Consider the following 24855-nt stretch of genomic DNA (forward strand, 5'->3'; position numbering starts at 1 on the left):
ACAGAACTGCAGGGGGAGCTGAGCAAAAACCCAGAGGGTGCCCGCGGCTGCGGGGGGCATCCCTGGTAGGGGACGGTTGTGTCTCTCCCTGCTGTCACAGTGTTCACTCAGTTTCCCCAAGAACATGAACCAGTCTCAGGTCAAATTCCAAGAACCTCAGAGGTCCCGAGTTACGTGGATGTAGGGAGGGGTGGATGTAGAATTAGAGAGAACAGTTTTGCTCTCTGAAGTACCAGTGCTCAGCATGAAAGGTTTCTCTCCCTTTCAGACTTGAGACCCTCTCATTGCTGAAATTTCCTGAAAACGCTGACATGTAATTTTTCTATACCATCCTGTCTCACCTATTAGCTGCTACTTATAATCTCCTGGGATATTAGGTTCTTCATGCGGACATTTAAGATCCAAGCAAAGGACGTTGAATCTGTTTTATTATCCTACTTCAGTCTCCACAACTAAGTTAGGCTCTGCCTCTCCTTAGTCCCTGCTTCAAAATAGTCTACACAACTTCCCACCAGCCCTTTGCTTCATGAGGCCGCTCAGGAGACGTGGTCTAGGAGGACCCTCAGGACCAAGAAATGGGGGCAACTCCCTTCCTGGCCCTCCCTGCACAAGAGATGGAAGGCAGGCTGGCCAGGAAAACTGTGTGCAGGGAGTCCTGCCTCTGTATGTCCAGCTTCTTCCGCTATCACCTTGACCTTACGGTCCCAGTCATTGGGTATAGCTGCTCACCTGAGGCTGGGCTTTAGTTCTTGGATAATTCATCTAAAATAGTAGAAAAGAGGCTGAGATTTTGACCACATATTTTGACCAAATATTAGTTTAAGTTAAACTACATCAACATTTTCATATATTTTCCTGTAAAGCTAGTAATATGTGAATGCAGAGACCACGGATGCCTCTCATAAGAAAGACTCACTTTCATCTGTGTGTGAGCTGGAAAGATGAGAACTGTCTCTTACTGATGAGGAAGGCAAATGGACATCTACTCTCACCTTTCTGAAACTGAACAATAACAGCACTAGACAGACAAATGATTATCTCTCACCTGAAACTTGATCAAACTTCAGACCCCAGAATAAACTCAGTCTTTACAAGAAACCATGGTGTTTCTCTTGGGTTCTTATTATTCACTGCTGCCATGGCTTCAGCTGCACTCTGGGTTGTTGAGTTCACTGAGATGGGAGCAAGAAAAGTAGGGTCAAGCCCCTCATTGGGTCCTTTCTGGGTTATTCTTGGTTTTTTCTTTTTTGGTTTTTCTCCGGTACCGGGAACCAAACTCACAACCTTGCGCTTGCCAGGCAGGCGCTTTGCCGCTGAGCTAAATCCCCAGCCCCTTCTTGGTTTTTTCTTTTTCCCCAAACTCATGCTTTTTCCCTGTCTTTCCTGTCCTGCACTGTGAGGTGACTCACCCAGGCTCCCACCTCAAAGTAATTTCATGTACATTTATTTCTCATTCTAAAAACTGTTTTGTGCTCATTTTAATTCACATTTTAATTTTTTTAAAACAAACCCTTAAGTTTGTTTTAGAAAACATAAATCCTTCTCTATACATGATCGCAAACCTTTGAATTCCAACCCTGGAAAGGCCAAAGGAAATGAGGAAAGTTCAACACCTCCAGAGCCTCTCCTTAGCTCTCTTTCTGGCCCCTGGTGGGCACTAAACTGGAAATGGCTTGCTGTCTAATGGAGTAGATTCAAAAAACCTTTCTTCCCCTACAGTTTAGGGAGGAATGATCAGAACATGAGTGATAATAATAGTTAAAAGAAAAGATGACTGTGTACGAGGACAAATAAGTCATTATTAGCACCTAAAAGTCACTTTTTGCTGACTGCCCCTTTCTATTAACAGTTCTGCCTTCTAAATGTGACAGTTGATCGATGACACCATAACATGAATTGGAGACTTTTCCTTAGGTGCCCAATATTTACAACTATCACGCATGCATCTAAATGAGTTGTTATCATAACTTCTATCTGCATCATTACCTGCATCTCTTACAGAATACTCTGGCATCAGACAAACATACAAAGTACAAGCAAGATTGAAATTCCAAAGAATAGGAGGCAGATTTTTTAAAACAAAATTGTTGCTTAGATTTTTATATGCCAGAGAAAAACCTGAGGTTTATTTTACCTGTTCATGATGATATCAGAACCTTTTAATGTTATCATTTCTTAATATTTTTTCTTCCTCTTCCTGGTAGCAGGAAGAAAGGAAAGGTGAGAAGAAAAGGGGAAATGTAAAGAGAAGGGAAAGAGCGAGGGGAGGAGAGGAATCGTATGGAGCAAAGGGACTTTATCAATTGTAAGATGAGATATAGGAAGTTATTACAAGATAAAATTCATTACAGAAAAAATATTGTCCAGCCAAGGTAATATGTAACTATTGTCCAAACTGACCTTATTTTTCTCCTCACAATTAACAATTGTACTAGTACCAGTTGTTTTATATAATCTGTTGTTATTTTAAAAGTATATACATATAAAATTACAGATATTAATGGAATATTATGTGATTTTAGATGCGTATATTGTTTGATGTTTAAATCAGGTTAAAATATCTTCTTAGACTTTTATCATTTAAACAAATTATTTATTCAAGCTGAGGTCTTGCTTGTTGCTCAGGCTATCCTGGAACTCTTGAGCTCAAGTGATCTTCCTGTCCCAGCCTCTCAAGTAGAAGGTGTTGTCAGCATGCATCACCATGCCCAGCTAAACGTTTATCCTTTCCTTATGATGACAAGTTCTCTATTCTTTACTGTAGCTTTCTGACATCTACAGTACATCATCATTACTTTTAGTCACCCTAATGTGCAATACCATATGTGAACTTTTTGTCCTAAATGCAATTTAGTGCACATTGATTAAACTTTCCCCAACCCTCCATCTCCTCAAGGTGCAATTTCTTATGATAATATCTACCACAACTCTCGGTTATTCTAGGAGAACCCCAATCTGCACATTCCAGTAAGAAGGCAACATTTTGCATACACTTTAGAGCTTCTGCAACTTTTTTACTTAGTATGCTGGAGTGACTCTCATGTAAATTAATTCACAGGTCAATAAAGACACATTAAAATACACATTTCTCCCCTTCTGGGCACTTTTCCAGAAGAACTGAAAACATCACACCACAGCAATATAAGAGCACCCATGTTTACAGCAGTGTATTTGTCATAGCTAAATCTTGGAAACAACCTAAATGTCGATCAACTAGGAATGGATAAAAAAGATGTGGTATTTTTATACAATGGAATATTACTCAGCTATAAAAAGATAAACTTGAGGCTTTTATAGGAAAATGGAGACCATACTCATAAGTGAAATAAATCATACCTGCATGTGTAAACCTCATATTGTCTCCCTAGTGTGAGAACCTGAAAGAGTAAGTAAAACTCAAAACATATGCGTTTCAACAGATATTATGAAAGGGAAAGAAATTGCTCAAAGGAAGGAATAAGTGGGATGAGGGAAAGGAGAAAAAAAAGAAAGAAGGAAGGAAAAAAATATGTATATACAAGGATAGTTGGGATAATTGTACTGCTGATGTCCATTGGTTTACTGAAAGGGACAGTTAATGCTTAAAAATTTTTGACCAATTTTGCATGTTTATATCTGGTAATCTGAACAACTAATTTGAAGACAACAGTATGCAATGTAACAACCATTGTTAAGGCCCTACCATCTTGTTTAGTGAAGCTTTGTATTGTTTCTAATTTTTTTATTATTTTTTATTCTCTTTAGTTGTTTGATAAATCTTGCATTCTTATATCTGGTAATCTGAGCAACTTTGTTGAAGAAAACAATATGTAATACAACAATCATTGTTAATTTCCTATCATCTTGTTTTGAAATTCTGTATCATTTTTATGCTGTTTTGCTTTTGTCTTTGTTGTTGTTATTTTTTTCTCTTTAAAATAAAAGAATAAAAAAGATCACATATTTCCACTGTGGGTCTCAATACACGTACATGCATGTCTTTTCCATTATGATCCCCAGGCTCATTAGTACAGTTGAGTTGTTTCCCTTTGGAGGAGTGCCTCCCCTTCCTTCTCAAATGTCCCCTCACATGCCTTACACTCTAGGATTACTAGAACATTTCCCTCTGGTAATAGACTAATGAAGTTTCTCTCTCCCTTCTCTCCCCGCAAGGCTCCGCCCAGATTCTCAGAGGTCTGAGTGCAGGAGGGGCTTCCTGCACCAAGCTGTGAGGGCTCAGTATCTGGGCCTGGGCAGGTTCTTCAGTGGAGCTGATTGGCTGCAGGAGCAGGAGCAGGAGCAGGAGCAGTTCCAGAACCAGGTCCTGACACCAGTGCCCCTGAGTGGACTAAGTGCATCCATCTGAGATCTGGACTAAGTACATCCAACCAGACCAACAAGGGTCATGAAGAGGATCCTGAGCTCTCTGCTGGGGTTTTGGTGCACCCAGGTTTTCTGTGAGTTGAGCTGTCTCAAATTCAGGGAGTTTAAAAGGATTTTTGCAGTTGAGTGGAGGGGGTTGTGGAGGAAGGAACTCGCAAATCCTGCAGACGTTCTCCTTCTCATGCTCCATGGGGACATTTTCAGGGCTGTGTAGGTGTGGCAGTGACATCGCCTGTGACTGCTTCTCCATTCCTCCTCAGGTGTGACAGGAATGCAGGTGGAGCAGAGTCCTCCAGCCCAGATCCTCCAGGAGGGAGCCAATTCCACTCTGTCATGCAGTTTTTCTGCCTCGGTGACCAGTGTGCAGTGGTTCCGCCAAGATCCTGGGGGACGCCTCTTCAGCCTGTTCTACATTCCTTCAGGGACAAAGCAGAATGGAAGACTAAAGGCCACGACAGTCACTAAAGAACGCCACAGCTCCTTGTCCATCTCCTCCTCCCAGCCCTCAGACTCAGCCACTTATTTCTGTGCTGCAGCCCACAGTGCTCCCCAGGCGCCTGCAGCTGGTACACAAACCCTCAGCTGAGCTCAGCCCCACGCCAGCCACAGGTGCGTCACAGGGCCACTGCAGCAACCTCTTCACTGCTTAGTGTCACTTACCTACGTCGGTGGAGCTGTGCCTACAGATAATTTTGTACAGTGTAGATTTGGGGCTTTGGCTTTTAACTTCATTTCCTCTGAAATGTAATTTTCCAACTTGCAACTAGTAGATAGCTTAAAAGAAGATTAAATCAAATTACATACTTAAGCTCCAGAATTCTGAACTCCAAACAAGACAGAAAAAAAGGAACTAAAGGAAAGGAAAATCTTTCAGATGAAGACTTTACTGATGATTAGTAGTTGAGCTGGACGCCTCAAGCAAGCACTTTCAGTTCTGCCTCACCACCACCTGCAGGCAAAGGGTGGATATTGTGTTTGTCATTCCTTCTACCAGGGTGCAGGGAAAACAGTAAATTTACTGAATGTTCATACATGATGAACGATGTAAGTAAGAATATTAACAAATATGTTCCATTCAATAAAAGTAGTTGTGAGACTACTGGGGAAAAGAAACCCTTCTACACTGTTTGTGGGAATGGAGGCTAACACAACCACTATGGAAATCAGCATTGAGAGTCCTCAAAAAACTAAGAATTGCAATTCCATTCAATCCAATTATTCCCTTCCAGCTACCTTCCTTTCAAATGTAAGGACATCATATTACAGTGATCCATGCATACTCACATATTTTCAGCACAGCTCCTAAGAGTTAAATCTTAGATATGGCCTATATGTTCATCAACTGATGCATGGCTAAAGCAAGTATGATATATATACAAAATGGGATATTACTTGCCCCTAAAAAATAAATTTGAGTCATTTTAGGAAAACAGATGCACCTCTAGACCGTAATTTTAAGTGATATAAATTAGATGCAGAAGCTTAAATGATGCATATTTTCTGTTAAATGAGAAACCCAAAGCGTAAATAATTTGAGGATCAAAATGAAAGATACAGAAACAGGGGAAATAGACCTTTTGCAAATGGGAAAGCGGTCTAGAGATCAAGGGAGGGGGAGGTAGAGGAGGGAAAGAGGAATAAACAGATATATTATTTACATGTACCTGCTTTCTGCAATGAAGGTAATGATTCTGGACCACAAACATATGCTATAAAGGTAAAATAAAATAAAAATTAAAGTTCTTATGGAGAGATCTTTCCAAAAATAGAGAACAGAAACCGAAAAAGGTGCACAACATAATCACACACAAAGGATGTTCACCATGAAATATACAATCCAGAATTCCTTTCTGCAGTCATAACACATAGTTTTTTAGTACATAGGGAAAATGAAAAGAAAAAAAAAACATATGAAGTGACTTTTAGCTTTCGGAGATATTCCACAGAAGGTCGAAATGTGAACTCTCTCTGCCTCTCAAAGCTTGTTTTACTTTTTTTTTTTTTTCCTAGTAATTGGGAAAGTCAGGTCAGAAATTTGGGGTAGTGTTTCTATCACACTAGAGTAGCTTCTGATGCACTGAAGTAGATATAATAAAGTAGAACCTCGTGTCCAGGCTGGAGTCCATGTGCATCAGGGCATAGGTGTTGTCATATACATATGAAGAAGAAAGAACTGGGAGGATCCTGGAAACTCAGCTGTGATTCTGTGGTTTCATAGGAAATGTGAGTTTGGGGATTTTACAAAGAATTGGGAAGAATCTGAAGACAGAGTGTCATAGAATAACTCAATTATTCTCATTTGAGTTTCTTTATAAGGTTTTTAAAAAGAAATAAATTTTGGAGTTTGGGAGTTTGACACAAACTCATCATCAGATGAATTTTCAGGATAAAGTAGAAAAGAACTTTCATTCATTTAATGTGCAAAGAGAGAAATATTTTACTTTGAGCATTTATACTGTGAAGGATTTTGAATGTTTTTGCCATGAAACCATATTTTGGGAGAGATTTCTGTCTTCCTGGAAACAACAACAGGGAAGACAGATTTGCTTCAAATGGTGCATATGTGCTTATCATAGCAAGATGGCTCAATACTGACATTTAGAAAGCCAATGGTTCTCTTTCCAGGAATACTTAAAAAATTAAGCACAGGTTCAGTATAACAACACAATGACTTGGCTGCTACCACTGTCACTCCAGTATGCAAGTGGGGAGAAGTCAGAACGTGGAAGCGTGTTCTGATTGTATATTTCTGCTTAGATGCTTGGCCACTGTGAAGCTTATAATTGCCAGGGTTTGTGGTGAGTGGGAAGGAAGTGACGCAAACAATTCTAGTTTGTCTTTGCAGGAAAAGCAAGGATTTCTTGTGAGGATCACACTAGAGGCAAGAGAATAATCAAAACTTAAATGAGTATTTGGAATCAAAGCCACAATTTATGATGCTAGTTTTCAGATAAGCCATCCAGAAAATTTCCAGTGGTTAATCTTCTTTAAATAAAATATTATTGCTTGTACTTTTCCACATATTTTCATTCGTCAATTTAATCTCAAGAAAGAACAAAACAATAATTAGGATCAGACAGGCTTCCCAACTTGGGCGTCATGGCACATTCAATCTTTTTTTTTTTTTTTTGGCACATTCAATCTTGACCCACCCAGAAACCACATCTCAGAGGCAGCTGCTACCTGCCAGTGTGGGATCCTTCACTGGACTGTCAGGAGCACAGGCGGCAAATTGAAGGGAGGGAAACCCTGTCCCCATGCCACTCCCAGGCTGCTGTTCGCATCCATGGTCTCCATCTGCTGAAGTATAAATGATTGCAAACCTAAATATCAGCTGTCTCAAATACTTATATGAGCTTCTCTATGACACTCATTGGTCTGTTATTAAAACCTGTATCAAGGACTAGGACAGTCGTAGAGGTTTTGTATGTGCTTTCCTAGGTTTGTATTTGCTTTTTGGTCACTTCATTTTGATTCATCTATTAAAATAATGAAGGAAGAGGAAGAACAGCTAGGTTCCTCGTGATCATATAGTGGTACACAAAAACTCAGCCAACATTATCAGCAGTGTTCACATGTACAGTGTGTTTTCAGGAGCAGATTATAGCATGTGTCACAGAAAGACCTAGCATGCTCGTCATGAGATTATTTAGTAAGAGAAGAATATGGATCAATATTGGAATAAATAGGCTAGAAAATGTGGTAGAATAAATCTAGCATACATGATCTCAGAAGTATAATTAGTTTTGTGGAGGCAATAGGTCTGAATATACTCATCCTATTAAAATCTAGTAAATACAACTCACTATCCAGTTTTGAAAGAATAACATTTTATTCTGCTTATAATTTCACAAAACATAAACAATGTAATAGCCTCACAAAGACTGTGGCATTGAATTTTATCACATGATTCGGAAATAGTTTTGTTAATTGTAAAATTGAAATAGATCCTAAAGCACAGTAAAGAAGGAGAGGACATAATCACTATTTTGTGTATGATTGCCTTTCACAGAAAAGAAGAAGACCTATGTAGGGAAGAGTAAACCTTTGTTAGTTTAGTGACCAGTAAGTTGACTAGAAGGAGAGTATGTGGCTCACAGTCAATTTTACTATAAATGCGCCCCTCACGCTAATCGACTGAATGACATCTCCATGTTAGGTAGCTCAATCTGCAATTCCTTTCAGCTCCAACTCTCAAACCAACTGCTTTTCTGGTTCCCTTTCTAAGTGCTTTCTAACTGAGCTACAGTGGAAACAAGGGCAGACAGAAGATCAGTTGGTGAAGAGTCACACTTCTTATGTGTGTGCAGACCTTGTGGTGTGAACCATAAGAAACCCTATTTCCTGTTTGGGGGAGTAGCCTATGAGCTCAAGAATTATTTATGCACACACTACCAGGCACTCAGGGGCCCTGAAGTCTGAGTCTGAGGCAGAACTAAACATACTGTGGAGAAGGATAAAGACACATGCCCCTCACCAGCCTGCTGTGGGTGTCTGTAGTCTTTGTCTGCGCTGGTATGGATGATCTGAGCATGTTCAAGAATGTTAAGGATGAAAGGAGTGAACATGGACATGCGGTGCTTCGCACAGTCTAAGGGAGGGAAGGGGGATGGGGAAAAATAAAACTGTGACTTCAGTGTTGTATGTGGGCCCTAAATTAGTCTAACTCTTACAGTATTTTATCAGTGTCAGAGAATCAGCTGTCTTCTTGTTGTTCCCACAAGACCCAGTGTAGTGGAGAAAGTGACTCAAGTCCAGCCAGCCACATCCAGGCCGGAAGGGGAATCAGTCACCCTGGACTGTGCCTATAGACAAGCAGGAGCTCATATTATATTTTTTGGTACCAGCAACTTCCCAGCGGAGAAATGGTTTTTCTTATTAGCCAGTATTCTTCAAGTCTCAATGCAAAGAGCGGTCGCTATGCTGTCAACTTCCAGAGAGTCGCTAAGTCCATAAGCCTCACCATTTCAGCCTTGCAGATAGGAGATTTGGCAAAGTATTTCTGTGCTTTCTCAGAACTCACAGTGCTTGAAGTGACAGTAAAAGCTGAACAAAAACTCAGGAGCTCCCAGAGAGACAGACCAGCTGAGACTCCCACCTGCAGATCCCACATGGGAAGGGAGCACTGTGGTTTCTCCATCTGTGGTCTGGATCAAAAGATTAAACTCTAAGTGAAAACCTTGTGTCTCATTTGGAAACAGGTATCAGGAGCAGCTCTTTGGTAGTACATCCTGTCTTAAATTTTTGAATCAAAAATAGTTCATGCAAAACACATGTAAAGATGTTTAATGTCGAATATTTGCCCAATGATAATTTAAAGAGTCAGTTTTACTCTAAGATACAGCCCAAATTTAAGATTAATCACCTGACACAGTAATGAACATACTTTCCTTAATCATTTTAGGCTTCATGTTTGATACAGAGAAGCAGAACTGCCATGAATGATGTCGAATAAGAATCATTACAAGGATGAGACGTCACGCATTTACTTGATCTGGAAAGGAGCCTCTGTGAAGCTTTCGTTTTTATGACTGATATTGAGCGTCAGTTGACTGAAGGTCAACCAGGTTCACATTTGGGAAGGTCAACCTTAAAGCAGCAAAACACAGGAAAGCAGACTAAGAAATATGTGTCTAGAGAGTTAGGTTGAGGCTGTACAAAGTTATCCTAAGTCCCTCCCTATCAGCTTGGCCTAGGCACCTCTTGCAACAACACTTAAAAGTTCAGATAAAGACAGTAGAACAATTATACTAATATGATGCAGCTATTTCTCTGTCTACCATAAATTAACCAGTACCCCAGTTAGTATAAAGCTTATTTACCCATCTGTGGGTGATATCTGTGCCTTTTCTAGCTGAGGCACACTCTACCATTGACATCCTGTAGTTTAACTACTAACACACAATGGAATGTAAGGTTAACCTGCGTGGGCACAGCTTATGCTCCTATCTGCACATGACTATGCTCAGACCAGGGTGAAATGGATGTTTAATGACTGTTTAGTCCCTGTTTCTACAAATGGACATACAGTTGTAGCTGGCTTTTACAACGGTCTCTTCCTTAACTCTTTGCCCGTTGTGTGCATTGGTGCACTTGACCTCCTAGAAAGCAAGCTGCTCAGCAATGACCAGTGCTACATGCGAGGCCATAAAATTAGCTAAGAAATTCTGTAACTCCATAGCTCTGGTTTGGCGAGAAGTACAGACAAGAAATGCAACCAGATGCATACTTGAGAATGTTTAAGTGAGCAGGAACAACAGCAATAAATTCTTTGCAACACCCAAGGGAAGCTCATATAGGGTGTTTTGAGAAGCAACATTAATGATGATGCCTGAATTTTCTTTAGAAGTAGTAAAGTGCAAAAAGGAAAAAGCATTTTAAAAGTACTTAGAGGGGCCGGGGATTTAGCTCAGCAGCACAGCGTCTGCCTGGCAAGCGCAAGGTCATGAGTTTGATTCCTGGTACCAGAAAAAACAAAACAAAACAAAACAAACAAAAAATAAAAGTACTTAGAGTTAAATAAATTTTCAAGCTGTTTCTCTGTGAACATAACATACATTTAAAATTTTCCTTGTTAAAAATCATTCTTAAGCCATGTACATTGGATGTGTCTCTAATCTCTGCTGCTGAGATGAGTGAGGCTGAGGAATTGTGTGTTTGAGGTCCATCAACGGGAACTTAGCCAGACTCTGTCTCAAACAAAATCACTGTTAAGCCTGTGGAAAATCCATTCAGATAATGGAAAACTATTTTCAATGCATATTTCTTTTCTTCAATACTAGTATTTTAAGAGACGAGGTCACTGTGTTAGTCAGGCTTCTTTCAAACTCCTGGGCTCAAGGCGTTCTCTTGCTTCAGTCTCCTGACTAGACTGGACTACAGGCACGCCCTGGAACACCTAGCTCTGCCATGAGTATTTCTGAAAATGGATTCAAGCAGAATGTATCAAAAATTTATAAAATTAGTAAGAAAAATAACCACCAGTCAAAATTCTGAAAAATTCTCCACTTTAGATTTGTAATACTTAAAAGCAAATATACTTAAAAGGATTTAGTATCATTGCATTAAAACACTGAAGAAAATGAAAGCTTTACCAAGAAAATGAAATCTGATATTTACTGAGCTTACTGTATTTGAGGCCTGGTATTATACATCTCAGACTTATCTACGTTAAACACTGAGATCCCTCTGGCACAGGTTTTATTGTTTTCATTTATAAAGCCTCTCTGACTTACTGTTAGCTGGTGTCCAGCTTCTGAGAGGCTCCTGGAGTGCAGAGTTTTGCCTGTGGAGAAGCAAGGACCTCACAGAGGGTTGCTGAGGGCTCTGATGGTGACTTTACCGGGTTTCAGCGAATCCCTAGGGAACTGGGAAAAAAGTTACCAAACTTAGGTACAAAGTGACCAAAGATCAATAAATTCAAAAGCCATCAACTGACAAATTAGGATGCTGAATGCATTAGCAAATCCTTTCTGCCGCGCTGTGCTGATAAGTGTAAGGAGCCAGGGGGAAGGACATTCCCCAAACGCTCTGGGCACGTTTTCCTTGTAGGATCTTCCCCCTGGTCTTTGCCCCCCTGTACTTCTTTCCCTCAAGTATCTGTACGACTCATCTCTATGCTTTCTCTATGTCCTTGCTCAAACGTCACTGCCCTTGAAATCTTCATCTAGCTGTATGTATTATTCTTTGAGAATCAGGCTCTAGCCCTCTGGAAGCAGTTTTGACTGAAACGTTGCCACCTAGTGTTCCGCTAAAATATTTTGATGGTCAAGCTAACCTCTAGTTGCCCTCTAGTGTTCAAAGTTAAACTATGGTGAAGCTTGTCCAAAAAAGAGCCACCATTGCTGAATCAAGGTCAGTGATCATGAGGGAGAGGACTCAGGAGGACTAGCTGGTTGTTGATTTATTATGCTGACAGATAATGACAAATTAAATGCATGGGGTGATTTGGGGTGGAGAGTGGTAGGATACTATGGCTCCCAAGCTCCCACTATAATACCACTAGACATTCATTTCTTACTAATAGTAAGAATCATGATAGACTATGAGATCTGTTAGGTGAATTGTAAAATACACAATTCAGAGGGATATTGAGAATTTTAGCTAGTGGATAAAATCTCTGGGTATTAGAGGGCAAGAGCAGAAATGAGTTTTTGGGGGAGAGAGAAGAGAAAATCAGTGCACTCTTTCTTGGTTTGAATATATAAACTCTACCAAGTTCTGAGGATAATGTCAGTTATCACCTGGATACTTATTTGAATCTTCACAGTGTAGGGTATGTTCCCAGCCACCCCAAAAGGGGATGGCATCAGGCAGAATGAGCTCATGCCCTTCAGTTCACAGAGAGAGAGAGAGAGAGACAGAGAGAGACAGAGAGAGAGAGAGACAGAGAGAGAGAGAGAGAGAGAGAGAGAGAGAGACAGAGACAGAGACAGAGACAGAGACAGAGACAGAGACAGAGACAGGCAGGGACAGAGAGGGGCAGAGAGAGACAGAAAGATTGAAAGAACTGTTTAGAGGATTTCATTTTATCTAAAGTGTTAGGACCCAAAGATGCAAATGACTTAAAGACTTAGCTTCCTAAAGTGTCACCCTAAGGCTGTTCTCTCTACTGTGTCTCTTCCCACATTAGCTCCATGAGAAACATTGCTGGAGACTCTAGATGGGTCTGTCCTTACTTGTGTCTCTCTGGTGAGTAAATTTTAGTTCCATCTGCCTTGGAATTGGGGTACACTGACCTGGAGAAATACCTGATGAGGTCACTATTCACTGTGGAGTGCACAGCTCCACACTTCCTCCTATTTCTGATGTGCGGAAGTGGGTGCCTCTTATCTCCAGTGCTTTTATGTAAGCACTAAATTTTTAGGGACTCAGAAATTCTAACTGTTGATGTGTTTCAGGGGCAAGAGATGGGGAAGAAAAAAAGTGAAAAGCCTTTGCTATACTGTCTTGGTTACTTTTCTCTCCTTGCTGAGACAAAATACTTGATGCCCAAAATTAAGGAAGGAAAGGATTATTTAGCTCACAGCTTGTGGAGGTTTCAGGCAATACTTGGCTGGCTCCAAGGCAGGGTGGCACATGGTAGAGGGCAACAGTTCATGGTGGCGGAATAGCAAAAACAACAAAAGCCCAAGGGCAGGAGCAGCGCAAGCAGCCTGTTTCCCTCTCTTATATTGTATGCAAACTATCCACCCCAGGGCAAGTGTAGCACTCACACCCATAATTCCAGCATTGGACTATGGATCAATCAAAAATCTAGAAGCCCATCCCATCACTGCATGAGGATTTGTGGGGACATTCAGATATAAACCATAATATAGACCTCAAAAGTCAAGGTCCGGGTGCATCTTTACCTCTACTGCTAGCTTGCCAGGAGAAATGTCACTGGACAGGATCCTAAGAGGTTCACAAAGCAGAGATGCGGAACCCAAACCTACCCTACAGGTAAAATAATTTGCGGGTTCATTGAGCACCATCACAGAAAAACAATTTTCAGGAAATGTCAGGAAGAGGCATAAACAGATTTATCAGGCAGAATTTTGAAAGTACAAACTTAAAGAAATAAAGCATGGCCCTTCAGGAGAGAGGCATATTATTTCTGGAACTGGGAATATTTATGTTTTCTTGAGATGGAAACTTTGGAAAAGATGGTCCACCCCTTAGAAGGATAATGACCCATGTTACCGGTGAAAGGTATGAGCTTATTTTTTAGATAAGTATTTTAAGTATTGTTTATATTATCTAGATTGGTTTCTTTGTCTTAAGATCAGAATTCTGTTCTTTATTTTCTCAACCTAAGTTCTTTCAGTGGACTTACAGTGACCCTCAGGAGTTTGGGGTAGCTTGGGTCTAGAGGGAAAGAAGCATGAATTAATGAAGGAATTGCCAATATAGATAGCTTTGAGGAATTCTGACTGTGTCTTGGAATTTGCAGTCTTCTTAAAAGTACAATTTTTTAAAATTATTATTTTCCTTGTCTGTTTTCTACCTGTCTCTATTTCTTCTGTAAACTTTCTGCCTTAGCTCTTCCCCAAGGGTTATTCAAATTCCTACAAGACCTACTATGGACAGAAACCTATTTGATCCACTTAGCTATGCTTTGTGTAAAAGTACTTCTTCAGTGCTACTGTCCTTCTGTCTCCTTCCGCTGTCATTCCTCTGGAGGTGTTTCTGCTCAGGCTGCTCTGCCAGCATGACACTAGCAGACAGTCACTCTAAGGCAACACAATGACTGGTCCAGGCTCTAGAGCTGTTGGTACTCCAGAAAAGACACTTAAGTGGTAGAATGTCTTCCATGTAATTGTGAACAATGGTTTGCAAAATTTAACTATGATGTCCCTTTTGGGAACAATTATAGAACTTTAAATATAATTTGAGAATTAGACAAAATAAACTTATGAGTGAGAGGCAGATATCAATTGAGGAAGATAGATACTCAGTTATGAGAAAGTTCATTTTCAAGGCTTAGTTAGATTTGGTAACTCATGAATAAACGAAATGAAGGCTTTGAATGTTCAGTGTCTGGAGAATACTCAGTGCTAATGCTTCAAAATTGCTTGAATTCTGGAACTAAAAGCAAATCTACATGTGTCCAGCTACCAGATGCTGCTGTCTGTCCCAACTTACATTTCAAGCCTTTTAGAATGAAAAAATTAAGAGGATGGATTTCCTTTATAGCAGACCTATCTAAATGACTATTTGTTGAGAAATGTAAATGGACACATGAAAAACAGACTTAAGCAAAGAAGTGTGGATTCACCTGCTAGAAGGAAAAGAAATGCTTTTCTTCAGAAAATTTAGCTAAAAATGTAATTTCCATTCCTTCTGAGGGAGGATGCGCCATAACAAAGCTGCTCACTTCCAGTTAGAGTTCAACTTCAGAACGTCTGCTCAGGGCTTCCGAGGACGCAAGCGTAGGAACCTTCTCCACCACTCGCGCAGTACCTGATTCATCTCCAGGATGTGCCACGGGCTGCAGGGCACCAGAGCATCCACACCTACTTGTGCTGGGAGAAGAATCAGGTGCCCCAAACGAGGTCCTCTCAGCTCCCTCCGCAGCAAGAGCTCAGCTGCTGCTTGGTGAGATGAATGACTGAGAACTCTGGATTTTTTTCATCCGTTATGCTTATTGGATTCAAGTGGGTATCTGTAGAGACTCTGAGAGATTGTTGGTTGGTTTCTTTGAAGGGCTGAGCAATACATTTTAAAAATAGGAAATGAAAATATGGTTAGATGACTGAATAAATTCGATTTTTCCCTTGTGAATGTGTTGAAAATGATTGCCTATTTTAGTTTTTCAGTTACCTTAAAGTGTTAAAGCTTTAGATGTTCTCCAAGTCATTTATTTTACCAAATTTTGCACAAGTTTTCTGTATCACATTCATTAATATATAAGGTATTAACAATTTCTGAAATAGTAACACAACAAATCCTCTTATTTCCCAGTAATTAGTCATAGAGGAGAACATATGATAAGAACAAGCGGTAATTGTCTTATATGAGTGAGTTAGTTGTCTCATCTGACAGTACAAGTCACAGCATTTGATATCAGAATGAAGATAGTTCTAAGCAGCATGTCTTTGGTACTCTAGCCCCGAGATTTTATTCCATCCTCTGTGGGAAGTTCTCAAGGACAAAGGGAGCTGATCTATGCTTTCTCTCTGTGTACTTGTTATTAGGGACTAGGCCAGAGGCCTGTTTTCTTTCTTTCCCTGAAAAATGAGAGAAAAGCTCATAACAATAAAATAATGAGTTTATTCATGATTTGACTAAATTGGAAAGGCAGCTTATCCACCCCTCCCAAATGTACAAAAGCATTCCGGTTCATCAGAGGGGTAGAACAAAATCCAGAATATGAATATGTAGATGCGGGCTGTGGCTCATCATGAGCAAACTTGAGAAGTAGCTCTGTTTGAAAAATCGTGATATTTTAAGCTCATGTCAACTTCTTACTTTCAGTTCCCGGCTTAGTACAGCCCATTCCTCAGCCTTGAGGGACTTGGGGTGCTGTGTCATCTGGCTAGCTGTTTATTGAGCGTTTTGTGTGTAGGTTTTATCAAAAGCAGGTAGGTAGAAATAAAAGAAGTCAGATGCTTGAGCTTTGAAAAAAACTGCACCATTAGAAATCGTGGAGCAAAATACTGGGCAAGAGGGAGCCAGGATCAGAAGATATCTAACAGCGCCACCTCCTGGAGGGCTTTTGGCTTTTAAGAAATTGTGGTAAGACCCGCCTTTCCATAACCTCTGTGACCGTTTATTTTTTGGTAGGGTTGACTCCTTTTGCAGTCCAGAAAATTTCCTCACCTTGACTCTAAGTGAATTTTTCTTTTTGAAGGCATTGCCAGTTAAGCATCTGCTGTTGGGTCCCTCACTGGGATTCTGGCTTTTCTGGTGATCAGACTCCTAGTGGGAGAAGCGATAGATGATTGGCTTCAGTGTTAAACAATCCTTTTAGACAAATTTCAGCAACAGAGGTTCAGACAAAGTCGCCTTCAGGGTATTTTTAGCTAGAGTGCATTATTAAATTTAATCTCATTTATTTTCTGGGAGATAGCTCCTAAGAGTATTAGAATTTTTACAATTTGAACTATGTATCTGTCTATCCATCTATCTACATGTCCTTTGCACTAAGACATAGTTTTCAGGCTTTTATATATGGTGTAACTGAAGAAACCTCTTTAAATAACTGGTGTTTGACATACCTTACACTGAAATCTTTATTTCTCAATATGTTTTGTTGTGAAAATGAGCAAAGTAAGACTGTCCCTTCCTAACTGAAAGGGACACAGCTCTTGCTGGCTAAGTAGCTATAAACCATAAACAAGGTATTATTTATACCCCGAATTTAGTAATTTGGTCAAACAATTTAGTTACTTTTATGCAATGTTAAGACAATAATCATGATTGCAATATATCAGGAAAATTAGACTTCTTTAAAAATTTTATAAAATGTTAGAGTATTTGTATAAATAAGGCAAATTACATCCCTATAAATATAATAGTAGTTTATTTAGCCAGCATTTAGACCAAACTTTATAAAAAGACTTTAAACAGCTTCTTAAGTAACCTAACTTTCCAAGACTTAATTTTCCTGAACAATTAAGGCCTAACAAAGACAGTAGTAAACACAAGAAATTATTCTGATGAAAATCAAGCCTTTTTATTTTTTTATAATTTTATCAAAAACAGATCAATATTTTGAGAGTTATGTTTTAAACTTAAAAATCTCATGACTCTGACTTTATCCCTGTGCATTACACTTTGATATATTAGAATAAACTCCTCCTTTGAAAATCTAAAAGAATTTTTTCTCAGAATAGGTGGTCTCTAACCATAACATATTTAAATGCTTTACTTGGAAGAGATATATGTTGAAAGTACTTCTAGGATATATGATCAATTTACAACAAAACATGACTCTTAGATTGCTACAAAATGGTGCTGTCTCAGAAACTGGAATCACACATAGATTGTCAGTACTTTTAAAAAATATTATTTTTTCTTTCAGCCTATTTTAGGCTTGGGATAAGGAAGGAAATATCAACTAAAGTTAAATTTCTTGAACCTAAGAATTCCAAGAAGTCTTAAGCAACAATTGAAAGCTTTCAGAATGCAGCCTATTCTTGCGTTTAGTGTATAGTCTCACATATTTTCAGTTATTTTCACCTGAACAACTAATACTCATATCCCAAACAAACTGTAAATGCCATATCTAGATGTAAGCACTGCACATCTCTCCAAGAAAAAGTAACATATGTGTGGTGGGAAAGCTCATGATTTTTGTCTCTTGCAAAACTTCCTGCAGAATCAAAAAGTTTTTAAAGTGCTGCACATCTAAGCACCTAAATTAAGCAAGGACTAAAGAGGAAAACAATACCTTTTACTCTATCTTAAAACTGTTAGCCTTAGATGGCATATATAACACTTTTTTGTATGTTCATTTTTGTGATGACATAGTCCAGGCTGGTGTCAAACTTGGTATGGCCTCAAACTCGCTTTTCTTCTGCCTCAGTCTCCTGAATGCTTGGGTTATAGCCTGTGACAACCACATCCGCTTGAGCCCTAATAAACATTAATAGGCCAGAAAAGTCACAGCTATTAACTCTGTTTGGAGTAGCTTTTGTTGATGAGCCTCTAGCGCATAACAAAAGATGCTCTCCTTCAGCTGGCAGTTAGTTAAATATTAAATGAATTGCTTTTATACAAGTTACTGACTTGAGCTTATCTTACAATAATGAACAAATGTGGCTTTTAATAATCTTAATTCTCTCTAAATTATTGATCATATTACTGCATATATTAGGATAATTTTGTTTTGCTAAAAGTATTTACTTCTAGATACTTGTTGTACCTCTAGAGTAGTCACTCTCAAACTTACTAAACGATGAGGTATCTCTTGATAGCAAATCCTAAAGTGCTTTTATACATATCAACAATCTACAGCCCATTTAGTAAACCCTAATACATTATTTTTAATAGATTTTAAGAAGCCAAGAGTACTCAAAATTAAACTTAGCAAATGTTTATTTAATTACAAAAACTTAGATTTTTACTTATTTCACTTATTTACTTATATATCTATAAGTACTTCTATTTATACTTAACAAATTCATTTCTAGTAGTTATTTGTGGATTATCTAGGAAATTCAAGACATCTGACATGTATAGTAGATGTCTTAAGTTATTTATTTTATCAAAAGAAGATGAAAACCCACTTTATTGTCTAGTAATTACCCAAGAAGGAGAACTCATAATAAAAACAAATTGTGTTTGTTCTGTCGAATGAGTGGCTTGCTTATTTCACCTCTGACAGTGACTTATGGCAGTATTCAGATATAATCAAAGCTGACTATAGCTCTTAGCAGTATCTCTTTGACATTCTCTCCCTCAAATTTCATTTTCTTCTTTCTTGGAGGATGCCAAGGACAAAGTGTGTCTGGGCTACAGCTCTCTCTGTGTACTCATTCCCATGGTGTCCTTGAAACCAAATAGCTTTGGGCTGCTGAGCTTGCTCAGTGACTCCATGACAAATAGTTCATCTTTTCACAAATCCATCAATGTATCACATAGGGCAAACACTGTCATTTATCATGTGTTTATGCAGCAAAAATGAGAAGTATAAAGCACATAACTGGGACCAAGGACTTAGGTGCCAGATTGCTAGCATGTGAATCTGATCTTGCACAGCTCGGTGTGTGTGACCTGAATTCACTAACTTCTCTGACTCCCAGTTGTGGTGGGGATTAAATTAACTCATGCATATGAAATTCTGTTTCCTGGCAGTGCCCAGTATATATTGGCTGATAAAGATGAACTGTATAAAAGCTTGTATAACAGTAAAATATTGAGAAATCACTTGTGTTCAGGAAGCAAAGACATATCCTTATTTTTGTTATACAGTAAGTAAGAAAGAAAAAGAATGCATACCCAGAATGATTATGAAAGCCATATATAAAATGTCCTGCATCATGGACTCTGGTTCAACTGATAAACAGTACAAAGTATTGGTTTTATCCAGAATAAACTATCTCACAAAACTTAAAATTTGAGGAACAAGATAAAATACTCTGAATTTAACCAATAACTACCATTCAAAAAGCACAGAACAAATAAGTTTTATTATTACCTCATATTCATTGTACATAGTAATGGGCTCATTGCAAACTTTCCTATGCACACATAAAATATGCTTTGATTGTATCTGCCTCCCAATCAATCTCTTACCTTCCCCAGTCCCTTATTACTCTTTCTTTTCTCTTATGGAGAGCCCTTTCTGGTCCTTGTTGAGGCCCAGGAGGTTTATATTTGTAATCCCATGAAAAAGTTACTGGAACTCTAGTGAGTTAATTCCAATCTACCACTTCCAGTGCAACCCATGTCGAGAATAAAGACTCTAAGGCATATTTGTAGTTGTGGGGAGCCAAGGGGTCCTAAGTCTAGCCACAATGATGGCTAACCAGAACAAAGGCCTAAACCCAGGGCTGAATCTGGGTTTTATTAATTCATGGAGAAAGGAGTGGCTTGAAGATAAGTGACTGTGAGAATGGCGGGAAATAGGTGAGCATAACTGGGCTAAGTAGGAGGCCTGAAATCACCTCTGCAATATGCAGAGAGAAAAATATGCAGAAAGAGTAATCTGTATAACTCAATTGAGGTAGTATGTGATGTTTCGGGGTTGGTGCTTCAGCTATGACATATAATTTTTTGTGCTCTGGGAAGTCATAGCCCCTTACCTTGAGGCTCAGTCCCAGCTGACAGTGTGGAGCGTGGCTCTTCATCCCGCCTTGTCCTGGCTCACACCTTTTATTTGGGAGCTACAGGGGGCAAGGGAAACACTCCCCTGTCATCTTTGTTTCAAAGACTACACATCAACACCTCAGCTGGACCAATTTGCACTGCTTAAAGCCAGTTGAAGGGATAAGGAAAAGTCCTAGCCAGCTCTACACCATCAATACATGGAAATAGAGTGAGGCTCAACCAAAATGGAGACAATTACTCCTCCATCAAGGAGAGTCACCTAGGTGGTCCTCCACATTCCCTAATAGTCCCCTTCCCACTTTCATGTTTTTTAGAAATTAGATTCCATCTATGAGAAAAAATTTGATATTTGTCTTTATGAGTCTGACATATTTTGCCTAACATTATGATCTTGAGTTTCACCCATTTTCCTGCAAAGCACATGATTTCATTTTTCTTTATTGTTGAATAATGCTCCATTATGTAGAAGTATATGTAAATATTCTCTATCCATTTACCCATTGGCAGGAATCTAGCTTCATTCTATAGCATGGCCATTGTGAATTTTGTCAAGATAAACACTGACATGTAGGTGTTTTATAGTATGTTGGCACTGATTCCTTTGGTATACACCAAAGAGTATATATTAAGAAGTGTTATACCTGGATAATAGGTTAGCTCCATTTTAACTCTTTGACAAATCTTTATGCTGATTTCCATACTGGCTGTACTAATTCACATTTCCACCAACAGTGTATAAGGATTCCTTTCCCCCTGCATCCTCATCAGCATGTTATTTTTTGTTTTCTTGATAATAGCCATTGCAGTGAGGCTGAATCTCCATGTACTTTAAAATTTTTTATTTTATTAGTACATGATTGCTGTACATGAAATTTATATTCATCTTGGGGAGTAGGAACATGTAGATAAAACATCTTGTTTCTTTTTAAAATCCCTTTCCAACCTACCTTCTTTTCTCCATTTCTTTATCCCCCTTTTCCATTTTCAGTTTTGTTATTATTACTTTCAGCTCATGTTTATGGCATATAGGGTTTTATATTCATTGAGGATAGTAGGTTCTTGTACATGGCATACATTATTCTTCTTGCTTCCCCTTCTTGTGCCCCTCTCCTTGCCCTCCATCTCTTTGATCCTTTCCTATTTGCAAGAGATCTATCTTCCTGTTTCCTTTTACCCATCCTTTACTTGCTCTTTATTTGTACTTTGCCTTATTCAAATGAGATAAAGCATACGGCATTTATGCTTGTGTATCTGCTTTGGTATGTATTTCCCTGATGACTGAAGATGTTGAATATTTTTCTCATATTCTTCTAGCCTTTTATATTTCTTAGTTTGAGAACTGTCTGTTCAACTCATTTGCCTGTTTTGAATGGTTTATTTGTTCTATTGGTGTTTTGTTTTTAGTCCTTTAAATAGTTTGGCTATTAATCCTCTGTAAAATGAATTACTTGCAAATATTTCCTCTTATTTGCTTTACTTCATTGTTTTCCTTCTGTGCAGAAACTTTCAATTTGAAGTAATCTAGTTTTAAAATTCCTATTATTATTTCCTGAACTACTGGAGTCCTACACAGGAGAACTTTGGCTGTGCCAAAATTTTAAAGTGTTTCTCTTGTTTTCCTGTAATAGGTTCACAGTTTTGGGGCTTATATTAATGTCTTAATCTATTTTGAATTGATTGTTGCACTAAGTGAGAGAGAGGGATCCAGTTGTAATCTTCTATTTGTGCACGGACAGTTTCTCTAGCACTGTCTGTGGAGGAGGCTGCCGTTTCTCCAGTATATGGGTTTGGTTTCTTTGTTATCCATCAGAATGGCTGTAGTTGCACAAGTTTATTCCTAGCTCTTCTGTTCCCGTGGTGTGTGTGTGTGTGTGTGTGCGCGCGCGCGCGCGCATGCATGCGTGCTTGTTTTTATGCCAATACAATAGCTTTGCTGTTCAGTACACTTGCCCTAGTCCTGACCTGGTCCTTCTTTTGTTACTCCTGCAGAGATGAAGCTAGCAGTGTGATCTGGCACAGGGGGTGGGTCTAGTTTCTGGTTGGCTGAGGAGATTCTCAGCTCCCTGCAGTGACACTTAGCTATCTGGCTGGCTTATGTGTGAGGGCTCTCAGACACTGATCAGTGTTCTCAGTGAGTGTGACAGACAGAAAAATGGAGAAACTCATGAAAGTTTCATTGGTGATTTTCTCTTGGCAGCAGCTTTGTTGTGAGTTTGGTGGCCTTTGGAGATATCTATAAAAATAACATATTATAGGAAATCTTTCCTATAAGCCTGAAAGTTATAAAAGGGTTGTTAGAGCTTCTGTGCTCATTGGTGGGGACTACGAAAAGAAAGTACATCTTCACATAGCAGTCAGGGTCGCTGAGTCACTGTGTTTCTCCCTTTAAGCAGGGGGGAGCAGCCTGCGCGTGTTGGGGCAGAGCCCCTCATTCCTGAGTGTCCAGGAGGGAACACTTGCTGTTCTGAACTGCACTACGCAGGAGAGGACCCTCCTCAACTTCCACTGGTTCCGACAGCATCCTGGGAAGGGACTTGTACCTTTGACCTCCATTCAGTCTGGCCAGAAAGAGCAGATGGGCAACACTTTTAAAGACCAGCTTGGGAAGAACAAGTTCTACAGCATTCTGAGCATCCCAGGCTCCAAGCCTGGTGATTCAGCCGTCTACTTCTGCGCTTTGCGGCACTGTGCTCCCCCAGCACCTGTGGCCCGCACCACAACCTGCACCTGGGCTGCTTGACACAGGCCTAGCCTGTGTGGCTGAGAGAGAAACTTTCCTTATGTTTAAAGGGGCTTTTTAAAAATACTCTCAGTCTCCAAACAGGGAAGGCTGATATAGCAGCTCCTGTGTGTGACGAATCTGAATTTATATGGAGTTAAATTTTGTTTTTTATTATTTCATTCTTTAGTGCTACTTATGTTGGTCTTGGGCCTGTTCGCCCACAGAGCCTTCCCACTGTGTGGACTTTTCTCCTCAGATAGCAAAACCCTTTGTGGCTCAGGCTCTGAGCCCAGGAAACAAGTTTCACCAACCAGGACCCTTAGCAAGAGCAATTTGTGAATTTGGTCATGATCTTCACGGTATTCCTGCACTGGTGTGCTACCTATGCCATTGAAACCACCATTTACTTATTTTCATATTAAATTGACATTAAAGACAACTACATTAAAATTACCCTTGTTTTAACTGATTCTATCTGTGAGATGTCTGACATGCTTGTTACATATTTTTCCCAATACAAATTGCAGCAACATTTTTGTATAACATTTAAGAAGCTCAACTCTGTATTGCTTAACTTGCCCTCTTGTATCAATGATGCTTTAGGAAACAGTGTATGACCCTCATTTTTTTTTTTTTTTTTTTGGTTTTTCTCTGGTACCAGGAACCGAACTCACGACCTTGTGCTTGCCAGGCAGGCGCTTTGCCGCTGAGCTAAATCCCCAGCCCCTGTATGACCCTCATTTAACTTATGAAATAGTTAGGATACACAGGAATGGTGTGATTTACTCAGTGCATGACTTAAAGAAATAGAGCCCAGGAACAGAACCCAGGTGTTCTGACCTTGACAGACCTTGGACTTTTATTTTGGATAAGTTAGAAGATATAAACACTCAGCTATAAATAGAACACTCCATAATCTGTGGCCTAGAAATGACAACTAATATCATTTTAAAATTTGAAGGCACAAGTATACAACTGTATTTTTCTTGAAAGAAGATTATTATATATCTAGTATTTATTAACATGCTAGTCCTTCTCCACAATATATTTCGCTACTTCCATGCCCTGGCCCTCTTCAGAGTTTTTTTTATATACATTTAAAAAACTAATCACTCTTTGATATTGTTTCTAATTATTCAGTATGTTTTATAAACATCACTGGATGGTAGTTTTATTGTAAATAGAGTTGCTTAAATTAAGGAAAACATGTCACTGACTGCCATGTTTCAATGAAGATACTTTTCATCTAACTGTAATTTCAGCAGTATCATGTTATAATACTGATTCCCAATTATTATTCCCAATAATTTATCCATTCTTCACATTATTATTTATAAGTAATTTCCATTTTAAGTGAAAGTTTTTACAGTGTTTCAGTTTTTTTCTATTAATGGGTGACATTACACATTTTGTTCTTAAAAAATAAATAAAACAGGGTGAGAAAATATCAGAGGCCTTGACATAGATTAGTATCATTTCCCATAGTTAAATATATTTTTAGAAGTTTGGAAAGT

The 24855-nt window shown here is 39.1% G+C and overlaps 1 gene segment (V, D, J or C); it reads left to right on the forward strand.

The window, feature by feature from the left end:
* Positions 1–4241: 4241 nt before the first annotated feature.
* LOC102017920 lies at positions 4242–5376 on the forward strand. The segment is given in 2 exon segments: positions 4242–4436; positions 4623–5376. Coding segments are annotated over 2 exon segments (378 nt in total).
* Positions 5377–24855: the final 19479 nt, after the last annotated feature.

This window comes from Chinchilla lanigera, unplaced genomic scaffold (genome assembly GCF_000276665.1).
Source record: "Chinchilla lanigera isolate Chin_1 unplaced genomic scaffold, ChiLan1.0 scaffold00149, whole genome shotgun sequence".
NCBI classification, from domain to species: domain Eukaryota; kingdom Metazoa; phylum Chordata; class Mammalia; order Rodentia; family Chinchillidae; genus Chinchilla; species Chinchilla lanigera.